This window comes from Natrix helvetica (genome assembly GCF_964273705.1).
Source record: "Natrix helvetica genome assembly, chromosome: 4".
Lineage (NCBI taxonomy): Eukaryota > Metazoa > Chordata > Lepidosauria > Squamata > Natricidae > Natrix > Natrix helvetica.
This window is the reverse complement of record NC_138550.1, coordinates 127,910,677-127,926,392: the sequence shown is the minus strand read 5'-3', so window position 1 is coordinate 127,926,392 and position 15,716 is coordinate 127,910,677. Positions and strand designations below refer to the sequence as shown.

Here is a 15,716-nt window from a genome sequence, read left to right as displayed (position 1 = left end):
GGGAGAGAAACATGCTGTCATTTTAAATCGGAACTGAGCATGCCTGGCTGTGGAATTCTGGGAGTTGAAGTCCACAAGTCTAAAAATATTTGAAACCCACCACTGTTCAGTGCCTCACCAGCCATAAACCTCACCGCATGTCACTGCAAATTGGGGAGGTCTTTGTGCTCTCTGAGCTTGGTTGTTTTCTTGTGGATGTTTCATTACCCAAACTAGGTAACATAATCAGCATTTTCTTAAACATTGTGACAAAGATAGCTTCATTTATTCTACTATAAAATATCACCTTTCAGCAAGAAACAACCCCCCATTCACTCTTACTAAAATGGGATATGGCAAGTTTAAGCAGATGTTTAGAATATTTTAGCCACCTGTTAATTGTTTTGCTCACATGTAGCTACTACTAAGGAAGAGAAATGGGAAAGAAGACTTGCCATGTTCCAGCTTAGCACAACCCCTCATCTTCACCTGTCATCTTCACCTATTACTTTACTTTGGTAGTGAAGTTATTGAGCTATTTCTGAACAGAGGTGTAGTGCTCTTTTGCAAAAGCATCATATGAAAACGAGAAAGGACATTCAATTCTCACAGCTAACAGAATCTGAAAATAGAGAAGGGGAAGCCATGGGAATTTTTTAGAGGGAATTTTTGAAATTACATGATAGTGATTTACTCACTGGTGATAAAAACAAATATCACCCATATAATGGCAAAGTCAGAGCAGAGTGGCAAAATAGTAAGATATAAATAAACATGCTGCATTACAGAAGTAGCCATCAAGCCTGCAGCTGCATGAGATTCATTCTTGGAATATTCAGTCAGGGTGATAATTGTAGCTCTCTTGTCAAGTCCTCATAGATAATGGAAATAAAATGGTTAAAAAAAAGTAGAACCACACAAAAACTTCCTCTGTGCAAAAACAGAAAAGCTATAATCTATGAAAACTACAGCTGGCAAAAATCCTTTTTTTCCTAGTTTAAGTCAACCGTTTATGCACTGCAAGATTAACATTCTTTCATTAAACACTCAACTTCTCTATATAAGGAACCTTTGTTAGATTTACGTAAAGTATTGGTCAGGCACTATGTGTGTGGCCCAGAGAGAACAAGCATTCACCCTTCCTAGAACTCAAGCCAAAATGTCCACAAAGAGCAGAGTTCGATGATAAGATGGAGGGAATATAGTGGTGGGTTCCTGCTGGTTCGCACCGGTTCGGGCGAACCTGTTGGTCAATGAACCCGGAAGTAAGTTCCTGCCCTGCCCCTATCACTCACTCAGCTTGCCCCTGCCTGTCTAGAAGCCACTCCATTGCTCGCTCACCCCCCTTTCCTCCTCTCAGCAATCTTTTGGGAAGGGAAAGAGCTGAGAGGGGGAAAGCCTCCCATTGAAAACAGCGCTGAGTGGGGTGGGGGATCCTCCCTTTCCTCCTCTCAGCAATCTTTTGGGAAGGAAAAGAGCTGAGAGGGGGAAAGCTCCCATTGAAAACAGCGCTGAGTGGGGTGGGGAATCCTCCCGTTCCTCCTCTCAGCAATATTTTGGGAAGGGAAAAGGGGGTGGGGAATCCTCCCGTTCCTCCTCTCAGCGATCTTTTGGGAAGGGAAAAGTGGGGTGGGGGATCCTCCCTTTCCTCCTCTCAGCGATCTTTTGGGAAGGGAAAAGTGGGGTGGGGGATCTCCCTTTCCTCCTCTCAGCGATCTTTGGGGAAGGGAAAAGTGGGGTGGGGAATCCTCCCGTTCCTCCTCTCAGCGATCTTTTGGGAAGGGAAAGAGCTGAGAGGGGGAAAAGCCTCCCATTGAAAACAGCTCTGAGTGGGGTGGGGAATCCTCCCTTTCCTCCTCTCAGCGATCTTTTGGGAAGGGAAAAGTGGGGTGGGCAATCCTCCCTTTCCTCCTCTCAGATCTTTTGGGAAGGGAAAGAGCTGAGAGGGGGGAAAAGCCTCCCATCGAAAACAGCGCTGAGTGTGGTGGGGAATCCTCCTGTTCCTCCTCTCAGTGATCTTCTCAGCGATCTTCTCAAAATGGGACGCCCCCATCTCTTTGCACCCTTCAATCCATCTCTCTCTCCCTCTGACCTCCCCCAATGACTCAGCGTGAAAAACTGGGGGGAACCATGCAGAGGAAACGGAGGAGGAAGGAAAGGGGGGAGAGAAACGGTGGGGGGGGGAGGAAGAGAGAGAAAGAGTGACACACAAAGGGGGAAGTTGGGAGACCTCCCTCTAAATACTGACGCCCTCTGCTTTTGGGGGGAAAGGAGAGGAGGGTCCTTGGTGAACCTCTATCCCCTATTCTCCCTATCCCAGTTAAGCCAGCTGGGTTTGGGAACCAGCCTTTCTAACTTCATTTGGGATCTTCTAACATCCCACTCCCACCCGGTCACATGGCCAGCAAGCTACTCCGACCCGGTCACATTGCTGGCAAGCCACTCCCACCCGGTCACATGGCCGGCAAGCCACTCCCACCCAGTCACATGGCAGGCAAGCCACTCCCACAAAGCAGGCCACACCCACAGAGTAGGTTCCAAAATTTTTTGAAACCCACCACTGGAATATACCCACAGAAACCCACAGCTTCTGTGTGGAAGGCAGGGCAGATCTGCATACCTGAATGTGTCAACAGCCAAGTGGCCAATGAATGTGTCGCATGATATCTATCCCTTTCCATTGCAAGATGAGAGTAAATACTACTTTAAAGCTGGAATAACTAAGGATTACTTTAAGAAGTTTTAGATATAAGCGAAGGATAAGGTAAAGGATAAAACAATGGAAAAATGTTACTGGGACAAATTCATATTATGAGGACTGCCTATTCACAAAGGTTTCCTGATTTACTGAATCTAGGAAGGTGAACCTACTCTTAGTTCCTGCAGTTAAACAGTACTCCTGGTATGGCCTTCCTTGTCATGGCATTGCCTTATAGAACAGTCTCCCAGGAGATACTGGTAGCCTTGATCAGCACTCCTCCAAGAAATAGGACTAGGATTTTGATGAAGCTGGCATGGTGTTGTTGATTTATGGATGTGAATTTCATTAAGGCCTCAGTGCTGCTTATATTTTAAATGTTTTTAATAATTGTGTTATGCTAATATATTTGTTTGTCACTAAGAGTTCCTGATTGGCAATTGGAACCGATGTATATACACAAATAAATATATAAAACATGGAGAACGTGAAGAAAAGCTTATTTCTGATTAAACTGCACATATGAGAACTGGGAGTGATTTTACACTGAGCTTACTATTTCAGGGGTTGATTCCTTGGATGGCTTTGATTGTGCCTTGACATTACCACTGTATTCTGCAGCAGGTGACTTGACTGCTCTGGATGTGTTTATTCTGAAAATATATTGTGTGCTACATCTGTCTTTCTATTAATTATTGGATAAAAAAAGTATTTAACACTTAAACCCATCTTTATACCATTACGTTCAGAGTTTCCACTGTAGTAGCAATCAGATCTTTTATGATAATAATAGGACAATTGTATCATCTTTTAGACCATCTACCAGAACTTGACTCTATTTGTAACCATACATGAGAAACTCATCTTCCTTTTCAAAACTGTATATCAGTTAGAAGAGAATGTTTCTTTTACTAACTTCTTAACATTCTTGTATGGCAATTTCCCCTGTACAAGTAGTCCTCAACTTATGACCACTATTCAGCCCAAAATTTGCTAAGGGAGACATTTGTTAAGTGAGTTTTGCCCCATTTTATAACTTTGTTGTCACAGTTGTTAAATGAATCACTGCAGTTAAGTTAGAAATAGTTGTTAAGTGAATCTGCCTCCCCATTGACACTCCTTGTCAGAAGGTCACAAAAAGTGGTCACATGACCCTGGGACCCGGCAAGAATCATAAATATGAATCAATTGCCAAGCATCCAAATTTTGATCACATGACCATGGGGATGCTGCAACATAAACATGAATAAGTAACTTTTTTCCATGTCGTTGTAACTTTGAATGGTCACTAAATGAACTGTTGTAAGTTGAGGACTATCTGTATATAGTTTAAAGGATGAACTGGGCCACTTGGAGTTCGAGTCTGTATAAATACTTAGAGTAGCATATGTTTCACTCATGTTTCAATACAGCAAATTTTTAACTGGCTCTGATGCTAAATGATGCTGTCTCAGGTCCTGACTAACAAACATAGCAAACACTGTGAGAAAGATAAATTACCTGAGTGACCATGCTGAGCGACAGGTAAGATAAAGAAATGCTGTTGTAGCCTCCCTCTAGAGCATCTCGAATCTATTATATCCAGATGCATTAGAATTACAGTTCCCAAGCAACATGTTAATTAGGAAATCTGGAAATTGAAAGTCTAAAACACAGTAGAAAAATGTTGTTGGAGAATATTGTTCTACAGGATGGAGCCAACTTTGAGTGTGAGAAGGAATTTTGCCTAGCAATATAATCCAGAGAAATAGGGATAGACTGGACAGAACAGTCTTGGATTACCTATAAGAGATTAGAAGTTTGGCCTGGCAATATGGTTTGCTGATAAGCAGCAGTTTGGATTCTCTACAACTAATAAGCAAGCAGAGTTTGTAATGACAAATTTATACTCATTCTACTTCAGACTCTTGTTACAAAATAAAGGTTATGGCTTCATTCCAATCTGGCAGTCTAGAGGAAACTGGTATTAATCGGCGCTACACTTTGTACATCAAAATAGAACAAAGAAGGCTGTCATAAATATTATAACTAAACCAATGGGGCTTTTGTTTTAAGTTCTCTGTCACAGTGTCTGAGTGATTTTCAGCATCTGGTTTCTGATTACTGGGTGTTCTTTACTCCTTTCCTAACTAAACTGTGGCATGAATTGTTGGAATTAAGTGCTTGTCTCTTCACACTTGTGAATTTCATCCTATGATTCTTTCTTAGCAGATTAATGGAAAAGCTCTTTGTGGCAACTGCCAAATAGAGTCTTCAGTCTAGATCTGAGATTGAAATTTCAACTCATCCAAGTTGCCTCGGATTAGAAAAATAGCTTCCTTTTCCCAGGTGTCATTTGTGTGTCATATTTTAAAATACGAGCAGAATTCAGATGTCCAAGTGCTCTAAACAGAGATAAAGTTTTATTGTAACAGGAAACACATATTGTAAATCTCTTAGAAGAAGTTTAAGGAATATATATAAATCAGAGGCTTACGCTCTGTAGTTTTCTTAGCCAGTTATTGTTATATGATTGCTTGTGAGGGTCACATTATCTAATATTTTGGGACTGTTCTACAATAGATGCTACACGAGACAGTTACCGTATAGTGTCCATTTCATTGACTTGACAAACATAACTATGCAGGCAATAGGAACAAACTTTATTTCTTGTCTAAATGAGAAGAAATCAAATATTTTTATATATTCCAGTCAGCAAAGTAAATATGTTTCTTCCTAGGAAGATGGCAAATGACAATTAAAATCACATTCATATCACCTGTGAAAAGTTGATGTTGAGTTGAAATTTCAGTCATAGACCCAGGCTGAGGGATCTGAAGTCTCCTATCTGGCAGTAGCCACAAATGGCTCTTCTGTTAACCTTCTCAGAAAAATAATCTGCTATTGCCCCACCCTGTAGAATATCTTGATGCCTGAGGTGAGGTTGGCCCCATTTTGCTGGCTTTCTGTTAACCTTCACGGGAATCAAGAAAACCTCCAGGTTTATAAACTTTGGCATTTGTTAATTCTGGAAGTTGTCATCTCAACTGATCTGGAAAGCACCTGCCTAGAAAGGTCACCTATAAAAAGATTATGTAATATATTCGGTAAAGTTACAGCTCAACGCAGTGAAAGTAGGCTGTTGGTATCCCTTTTCTCCAAAATATCATATATAACTACGATATTAAACACATTTGCTTTATATGTTGTACTTTGCTATTTTGCAGAATAGCCCCTTTATTGGAAAAAAAAGTTGCTTCCCCCCATAACATTCCACTAATTTAAAGCTTATTAGCATCTAATAGAATGTCTTCAATATTTAGAATGAATTTATTGAAATACATACATATGCAGGGTTCACTTTTCTCCTTATAAAGAAAGATTAATCTTACTTCTCAACTTCAAATTTAACAATTTTGTCTTTTTCTGTTTTGTTTTAGATAACTTCTTCTACTTTTAATTAATAGAAGTGATCATGAGTAAAGATTAACTATAAATTTGAGGAGTTGTAGTTTCAATTTACCTGGTTATGATGGCTTGGAGTCTCCTTAGTAACAGTTAAATCCATATATCTGGCAATTGATAGGATAAACTTGATATAAGCTTGTTAATCAGTGTTTCTCAGACTGGTATTGATGGTCTGTACTATGTGAAAGGGATATTTCTAATTGGTTTTTTTTTCTGGTAATTTTTTTCATTTTTCATTTCATTTTCTGGTAATTTTTTTCATTTTTATAACGTATAATCACATGTATACTATTACATAGCCAGCATCGTTTTGTATTATTAAATGTTTACATAAATTCATCTTACCCTCCGCTCCCATATATTTTGGCCTTTTTTAGTTATCTTTCCATTATTATGTTCAACCAGTTAGCAACTCCATTTTATTGTCATATTTAGGAATAAAACCCTTGTCTTATATTTTCCCATATCTAGATATCTGATTTTTTCCCCTAGTAAGTCTTTTGTCCCACTTCTAATTGGGTTTTGCAGGGTATTGATATTGCCTGATCAATCATACTCATAAAGTAGAAATTGAATTCTTCGACCTCACTTCCAGTTTCTGCTACATCATTGCTTGCGCTCTGTAATCCATCCTGTCAACCACTCTATGACTAATACCAAGGGCTTAGAACTTCCTTGTATTACGTTTCCAATGGTACGATCTTGTGAGCTTCAATACTGTTCAGAGTCCTGTACCTCTTCTGATTATGCGTCAGAATGATTGCACTCATACCCACACAACCAATTGTTGGGAAATCTAAGTATTCTGATATACCTGGAACTCTTTATACATGTAGGCATGATATTTTGTGCATGTTTTCCCAGCCTTGGAAGACAAGATTTATTTAACAGATATTATCTAAACTAGCAAATTTGCCTTGCTGCTAGAATTTGTGATGGAAAATACCCACACCATACCATAACATAATAATAAAAATTATATTGGAGGAAGCGCAGAATCTTCACTGTATATTCATAGGATCTGGAGTCCATTTGCACTGTTAAGCCAATGCTTCAAGAATTAAGTCAGACTTTTTTTCGAGTCAGTTATGGTTGGGTGATGCTAAGGTACAGATAGGAAACTGACCTATTAAAATATTTTTGTGTATAAAAGCTACCACATTTCTAAGCACTTACTGGAATGTTGTTTTGAAAGAGTGTTCCTACATCATGTGTAAACAAATCACAACATTTGAATAAAAAAAGTTTACAGGAACAGTTTTAGGTATAGTTAAGGGGAAAAGCAAAAAGTGTATGTGTGTTAAAGCTCTTAAACTTACCACTAATTTTTACTCAGTTAAATGAGACTACAAATTTGAAATGCCGAGACTTGGTTTAAAAAGTTCAATAAAAAGAAAGACACTTTTGAGTTGAACTCAGCACCTGATGACTTCATGGACATATCCATATTATACTAGTTGCTTCAAGGCTATTGGTCTGTAGCCCTGGAATTTCCTGATAGCTTTCATCTTTTCAATATTTCTTTTTCCAAAGAATCTTATTATTTTTTTCACTCTCACTTCCAGTCTACAGTACTGTCTTATTGTAGTGATGTAATGAAAAAGCTCATCCTTTTTTCATTTTGTATAGTATATAATTTCATATTTTTTTTTATTCACACATATTTTTCTTTCTTTCTACATACTTTGTTAAATATAACAAAACAAAACCCTTAAAAACTGAAGGCTCCCATTGTCTCTTAGCGATCTTACTCTGAACTTCTAATGGACTATCCCTGTTTCTTTTACTTAAACCCACATTGTCATCTTCTCTGAGCTTAGGTCAACTGTGAGAAATGTGTGCACAAAGGGCTCTTTTTTGGGGATGGCAGAAGCCACTTTCTTTGTATTCCTGAGACTTTATTTTAACTCTGTCCCTAACCCTCCCAATTATATCTATACCAGAAAGTCCAGCTAAATGAAGGAAAGAAAATGGGAGGGGGAGGGGGAAATGAAAGAGAAAAAACTACTCCTTGGACCAAGGAGTCTGAAACATCTCCTAATCTGGTGAAAATTTAATTTCACAAGTAGGTAAGAGTCATCTCAGTTGATGGCTCTGAACTGGTTTCTCAGGGGGGACAAGTGGGACGGATGAAGTTTGTCAGGGAAGAAAAAAGACCCTGGTTGAGCCAAGGAAGAATGATTAAGAGAAAGTTTCATTGTCTGCCTGCCACCCACCTAAAGTCGATAGCATTCTAACGGACAGGCGGACAGGAAACTACGGTATATAAACCAGATCTATGGCTGTTGCCGCGCCAGCTCCCAAGGAGGCTGACAAATCTTTAGTGGGGGAAGAAGATTCCTGCACCAAGAGGCAACGTGGGCAGGTAACACTTTGTCTTGTCTTTTCATGCCCTATATAAGAGAAGGGTTAGAAATGTTTTGCTAATGCTAGGCAAGCCTTTAACGAGGTTCAACGGGTGGGTGGGAATTTATTTCATTTTCATTTTGGGATGCTGCTTTCCCGGGAGAACTCCGTCTGTTCCCAGAGAATGCAACACCTGTCCACCATTTCCAATACTGGGACTCAGGGAAGAGATTCCCCCGTCTTCCTTTGTACTTTAAAAGTAGAGAAAACTCATTGGAAGAGATTCTGAATTAAATGAATGGATCTTCAGCTCCCTTTTGCCTGGAACTGAAGGCTATTAACTTACTTAAGGCTATTAAAGTCTGAATCGGTGAACTTCAGCCCACAGAAATGGTTTTTATGTGCGATACCAAGCAGGAGTTGCCACAGCATGGAACAAGAACAGATCGTGAGACGTTGCACCGGGATAGGATCCGCAGGGGCTGTGAAATTATCAGGGGAAACACCTTTAGTGTTGTTATTTCATTAATTGACCCGAAAAACGGAAGGGAAAGCAAATGATTTTCAGTCCTAGAAGTGTATCTGAAGTGGAAGTTTGTCAGTGCGGAAAAGAATCCTACATAAGAGAAACAACATCTTCGGTCCCTCCAATTATTTCAGCTGCACTGTATTATCTAATCAACTGCGTGTTCCTGAGGAAATCTGTAGGTCAGATCCTCCTGACCAGCCTTTCGGTCTCGTGAGGAAGAGGAAATGCCCATCGTTCTCCGTCTCCCTAGCCGAGCTCCGCGGGGAAAGAAATCTTTCGAGTGCCTAAAAGTTTCAGGGACTCTTTGGAAAATACCAGGCAGCCGTTCACACATTCATCCCTTCCCCGGAGCATTTTCCCGCCACATTCCCTCAGATTTGAGTAGGCGACGCCTGGCTAAGTCTCCTTTCCTCACAATCTTGGATAGAATCTATATAGCCGCCCGAGGTTGAAAAGCAAAGCTGCCGCGGCGGTCCGGTAGGCGGGGTCGTCCTGGCGGGACCGCTCAGTCAAAGAAGTGCCTCCCCTCCCAATCGCCTGCGCGGTCGCTCCCAGGGAACCGACTCTAAGAAAGCAGCAGCCCGACTGGCGATTCGCGAGCCCCCTTCCCTCCCTCCTCCCTCCCCCCCACCCGAAGGGACTATTTCTTCGGCCGGGGCCGGGCGAAGCGAACACTTGTAGCCGCGGGAGTGACAGCGTTCTCACCGACCACTTGTGCGCGCGCCCCAGCAGAGTCACGTGTCTTTGCCCCACCGGGAGCAGGCAAAGCAGGAGGCGCTGCTACAACTGATCTCGTGCTGCCCCGTGGCCGTGGGTGACCCCTTCAAATCTCCCCCGGCCGGCGCACCCTGACCCCCCCCCGCCCCGCCCGCCTCCTCGCACCATGAGGAAAGCTCTCCGGATGGGCAGGGAGAGAAGCTAACCGCCGAGTTATTGCTTCTTTTCTCCTCCCAGGCGACCGAGAGATGTCCGGGGCTACGAAATGTCGCCGTCGCCACGTGCTGTCTGCCCTGGTCTTCTGTCTAGTCCTCACTTCAGCTCGGACGTCCCGCTTGGAAAGCGGTAGCGATGCCGCCTTCCAAAGTAAAGCCAAAGGTCTCCAAGGCCCCGCGGGGGATCGGAAAACGCTGCTCGACTTGCTGCTCAAAGCTCTGGTGGACAGCAGCAGCTTCCAGGCAGCCCCTCATCCCTTCAGGGAGGAACGGGTCATCGCTCGCCGCTTCGCCAACGGCGGCGCCCATTATTCCTCGGCAGCTCTGAACCGCGAAGCCAAAGTCAGGTCTTCCTCGACCTCCAGGGAGCGAGCGCCCAGGTTCTTAGCCGCTTCCAGGCATTCAGGTAAGAAACCCGAAACTCCGTAGTCCCCCTCTTTTCCCCTTACTTTGGTCCTTTCTCTTGTGGGCTACTTGGAGTCTGATCTCCGCGGGGCTGGTGGGAAGAGCGAGACGTCCCCAGCTCCGTGTACCAAACTGTCTTTCGAGTTTGCGCTACACAAATATCCCGCTTTGTTTTAATGCCCAGAGGTTGGGCTTGGGGGTGCGGAGCTGCGGCTCTCATGTCAAACTGCAAGGCTTATCAGTGATGGTCATTGATCCTGTTGGCCAGAATTGATGGGAGTGAGTATAAAGACTTGAAAAGCCGCAGATAACCGGCACATGGGTTTTAGATGGCTTTGGCATTGATCTGGTCTTAAATCTTACCACATTATATCATAGAAAGGATATTCTGTTGAATTATTTAGTTAGCCTTGAGGAAACTTAAAAAAAAAAAAAACTTTAGGCATTTTGGTGACAGTTGGAAGCATTTTCAGACGTTCAGGATGCAGTTTTGCGTTGAAAAGGAGTTCTTCTTTTGAAATCAGTGGTATTTCTTAGGTACTTTCGTACTGCTGAACAGGGGTACCTTGGATGTAAAAGATGCTACCATCCTTCTAAGCCATATCTCTATCCCTAGCAGAACTTTAATAGTTTATAAATAATAAATTAATCTGTTACTTTAAGGCACTGATCTCTGCCACACGTTCAGTATGATGCCCTGGAAATGAAGCTGACTTTTCTGACTGTTCTGTGCAGTCTAACTTTTGTTGCATCTGACATCAAGAATGGCAATTCATATGATCTCCCAAATGCCCTTAATCTAAAAAAGATTATTTAGTCTTTGATCGCTGTATGTGTCCCAAGGGCTTTAGTCAGGCTTCCAACAATATTCTTAACAATATGCAAAGTGAAAGAATTAGTAGAATTCTGGCAGATTCTTCAGATGTGGCAGATAATTAAAAATCTGATGGGGAAAAAAAAGCAGGGAACTATTGCTGTTGTATAGTTAGAAACATAGGAGAGTGATGGCAGAAAAAGACTTAGTGACCCACCAAGGCTGCTCTTTCAGTTTGTTTTTGTTTGTTTGTTTTAATATTTTATTGGTATTTATTTTATTTTAAATTTTTGTTGCATGATGGACATATGTTTATTCCAAGCATGTTTTAAATGTTTTAAAGCTCAAGACCCACCTTTTCCAAGTAGCTGGCCTGGCTCAACCATAGTTTGATCATATCGCTCCTGACGGGTTTTTAATCTTGTAATTTTAATTAGGGGATTTTAAATTGCAATCTTAATTCTATTTCCATTTATCTGTCTACCTCCTCCACGTATACGTCTATGTTTATGTGTATGTATTGTCTATATTTGTATTTTATGTGTTTTTACTGTACGCCGCCCTGAATCCTTCTGGAGAGGGTGCGGCTAATTAAATAAAAGTTTATTATTATTATTAAATTCAGTTACTGTTGATTGACCCACTACCTCCACTGGAAGATGGTTCCAGGATTCCACTACTCTTTGTGTGAAGTAAGACTTTCCAACATTACTTCTGAAATTCCCTCCTGACAGTTTGAGGTTGTGTTCATGTCTCTTTGATTTTTGCTTAATATTGAAAATAGTGCCTTCTAGAACCTTATTTACACCCTTAATATGTTAATAGTTTCAATCAGTCCCCCTTTCTCTTCTGTCATCCCTAGTGCTTACTTCACTTCACAGCAGGTTGATTGTGTTTCTTAAGTGAGGCAGAATTTTCAGGTCTTAATTACAAGGAAATAGTTAGCAATTCACATGCTTCCTAGGTTTAATACATTTATACCTGGTCTCTATTTCTTCCTAGCTGATGCAAGGATTATTTAAGGTTGACTCATCCTTCCATCCTTCCGAGGTTCATAAAATGAGGACCCAGATTGTTGGAGCAATATGCTGACTCTCTAAACAGCTTAGAGTGGGCTGTAGGCACTATGAAGCAGTATATAAGTCTAAGTGCTATTGCTATTGTTATTTGTGTGTAACATTATGGACAGGTCAATATTAATAAGGCAAATCTGTCTGGGAATTAGAGAAGCAAACAGGTTGGTGGGAAACTATTACAATGATCCAGCCTCAGAAACTAATGAATCTGGATGGATTCCTGTACTAGAGGATTTTGCAACAACAAGATCTGGCTGAATGACTAATAACCTGGATTCTCTGAAGAATGAGATTTATCTACATGATTGACATATTACTCTTAAAACCATACCTATATTCTGTTCATGACAGATGAGTAAAAGGATATCATGGCTAATGATATTGAATGCCAATAAAAGACACAATAGGACTATAAAAGGTACCTCAGCTACTTTGTGCAAAATTGATCTATCTCAGCAAGCAGTGGCATTTTCAGTTCTTGCCTCAGCATATTAACCTGCATAAAAGGGATCCAGATAGTGACTTTCTTCAGGACACAATTCAAGTATAACCTTAAAATATTTTGTTTGTTTCTATAGTGCAGTGGTGGGCAACCTTTTTTTTCAACTGAGCCAAATCTCGCCAAAACCACGATTGAAATTTATTTTGAGAGCCACATTTTTAAAACCGAAAATACATAGGATGGTACACTGTTTTTAGTTTCAATAAACTCTGGCATTTGAAGCACGCAAGTTTTAAAGCTGTCAAGTTACAAGATCCTTGCATCCCTAACCCTTTAGGAAAAAAAACCCAAGGGGTCTTCAAACCTGACAGCTTTAAGACTTGTGGACTTCAACTCCCAGAATTCCTCCTCCAGTCATGTTGGCTCAGGAACTCTGGCATTGAAGCATGCAAGTCTTAAAGCTGTCAAGTTGCAAGACCCTTGCACCCCTAACCCTTTAGAAAAAAAAAACCCCAGGGGTCTTCAAACCTGACAGCTTTAAGACTTGTGGACTTCAACTCCCAGAATTCCTCTTCCAGTCATGTTGGCTCAGGAACTCTGGCATTGAAACATGCAAGTCTTAAAGCTGTCAAGTTGCAAGACCCTTGCACCCCTAACCCTTTAGAAAAAAACCCAGGGTCTTCAAACCTGACAGCTTGAAGACTTGTGGACTTCAACTCCCAGAATTCTGAGAATTGAAGTCCACCAAGGGCATCAATCATATTAGCCCAGGGATCTGCAAAATTGGCTCTTAAGACTGGTGGACTTCAACTCCCAGAATTCTGAGAATTGAAGTCTACCAGTCTTAAAACAGCCAACTTTGCAGACCTCTGTGTTAGCCCAAAGCCTGGCGCTGGGCGGGCCTTGCTCCCCCATTGGTGGAGCCCCAAGAAGTGAGGAGGGAGAAAAAGAGACAGAGGCCAAGGAGCTTCCCCCCCGCCCCCTCCCAGCAAAAATCTAACCGGGGAGCCGGGCGGGCAGTAGCAAATTAACCTCAAAACGTATCAACGCTTGGAAGGACGTTGTGAACAAAAACCAGCGTGCAACATGGAAGGATCCCAAATGACTTAACGTTTGTTAAGAATACCCCCCCCATCCATCGGGGGGGGGGCACATCCACCTGGAACCAGCTGAACCAGCTGATCTACCCTTTTACCATCTTTTACCACCTTTGCTTTCCTCCACCATCTGGGTTATTCAAACACTTCCCGCCCTCCCCCCCCTTCCTCCAAGTACCAAGTACCATCTGGACACTAAACCCCCCCGTCCTCCATTGAGACTCTAGCCCTACCGGCTATTAACTATTAACTTTGTATTATCTGCACCCTTACCCTACTGGGACTGTTAACAACTCATCAATCTATTCGAGGTTAGACCTGCTCCGCCTGCGGGAGGCCCCTCTCTCGCAGGCATGGCCCTTGGCTCTCTCAAGAGGTGGAAGAAGAGGAAGCTGAGGGGCTTTTTATCCAAATGTTTTATATTGTTTTTAGGGGGTTCTGGGAAGGGGGGGGGATAACCAGGCCGGGAGGGAAGCCAGTGCCAGACGAACAGGTGAGTCCAGGAGGGAAGTGAGCGGGGTGGGGGGGGAGAGGGAACAAGTTATTCCAGTAGAGGGTTGTTTTATTACAATGGTCGCAGGGAGGGGGGGATGCGAGGACAAGAGAAGATCACAAGGTCGGTTGGGAGACCGTGGCTGCTGGCTACGCCCGGTCGTTTGTACCAAGCCCCGCAACCTAGGTGGTCGGGAACTACAGAGACAGGGCCTGCGGCTGATGCTTTGCAATGCAAGGTCTGTGACCAACAAGGCCCCCCTCATCAATGAGTTGATCTCTGAGGGGGAGCTGGACCTTGCAGGAATAACGGAGACCTGGTTGGGCCACGAGGGTGGTTTACCCCTCGTGGAAATGTGCCCACCGGGTTTCCGTGCATTCCATCAGCCTCGGGCCCTGGGTAAGGGTGGAGGGGTGGCGGTAGTTATACGGGACTGTCTAGAGCCGAGGGAGTTCACTGTTCCTCAGATACCCAGGTGTGAGTCACTAGGTGTGAAATGGGGCCCAGGGAGGCAGTGGGGTCTGCTGATTGTATACTTGGCTCCTCACTATACGTCAGCAGCCCTGCCCGAGCTCCTCGAGCTGATCTCGGAGACGGCGGTGGAGATCCCCAAACTTTTGGTTATGGGGGATTTCAACCTGCCGTCGACGGGAGCAGCATCCGAGGTGGCTCGGGAGTTCATGGCTTCCATGACAGCCATGGGCCTGACCCAACTAATTCAGGGCCCCACACACGAAGGTGGCCACACACTGGACCTTGTTTTTGTATCTGAGCAGTGGACAAGTGATCTGGGAATAGGGGATTTAGATATTATTCCCCTGTCATGGTCAGATCACTCATGTCTCCGGCTAGACTTCCCTGGCGCTACCCCCCACCGCGAGGAGGCGGAGCCAGTTTGTCCAAGCTGGTACCGCCCCAAGCACCTGATGGAACCGGATAGGTTCCAGACGGAGCTTGGGCCACTACATGTAGCCCTGACCCGCGCTCGGTCGGAGGACCTAGTGGCCGCCTGGAATAGGGCGACGGCTGGGGCCTTGGACCGGGTTGCGCCTTTGCGACCTCTCCTACGGCAGCGACCCACCCGGGCTCCTTGGTATACCGAGGAGTTGAGGGTGATGAAGCGCCATAGGAGACGTCTAGCGAGCAGGTGGAGGTCCTCACGCTCCGAGTCTGACCGAGCACAGGTAAGAGCCTATTTACGGACCTACCTTGTGGCATTGAGAGCGGCCAAACGCAGACATTGTGCCGCTCTCATTGCGTCTGCGGATAACCGCCCTGCCGCCCTGTTTAGGGTGACCCGCTCTCTCTTGTCGCAAGAGACGCGGGGGGCACCCTTACAGGGAAGAGCAGAGGAGTTTGGGGAATATCTGCAGAACAAAGTCGCTCAGATCCGAAGCGGATGAGCCCCCTCCAGTGGACTGGACGGGCCGTCAACAGCGAGTCTTGTGAGTCCACTCT

At 43.5% G+C, this 15,716-nt stretch overlaps 1 protein-coding gene and 1 long non-coding RNA gene across 2 annotated transcripts in view; one reads left to right on the top strand and one right to left on the bottom strand.

Moving 5' to 3' along the window:
- The window catches only part of LOC309390698, a 279,896-nt gene that overhangs the window by 122,440 nt on the left and 141,740 nt on the right, over nucleotides 1–15,716 (bottom strand). The gene's annotated exons all lie outside the window — the stretch shown is intronic.
- Nucleotides 9,692–15,716, top strand: part of ALKAL1 (ALK and LTK ligand 1) — a 31,642-nt gene continuing 25,617 nt past the window's right edge. Inside the window, exons 1-2 of the mRNA XM_081953094.1 lie at nucleotides 9,692–9,809; nucleotides 9,954–10,337. Of these exons, the coding sequence (XP_081809220.1) occupies nucleotides 9,965–10,337 (373 nt within the window). The 5' untranslated portion in view covers nucleotides 9,692–9,809; nucleotides 9,954–9,964. The remainder of the gene's footprint in view (nucleotides 9,810–9,953; nucleotides 10,338–15,716) is intronic.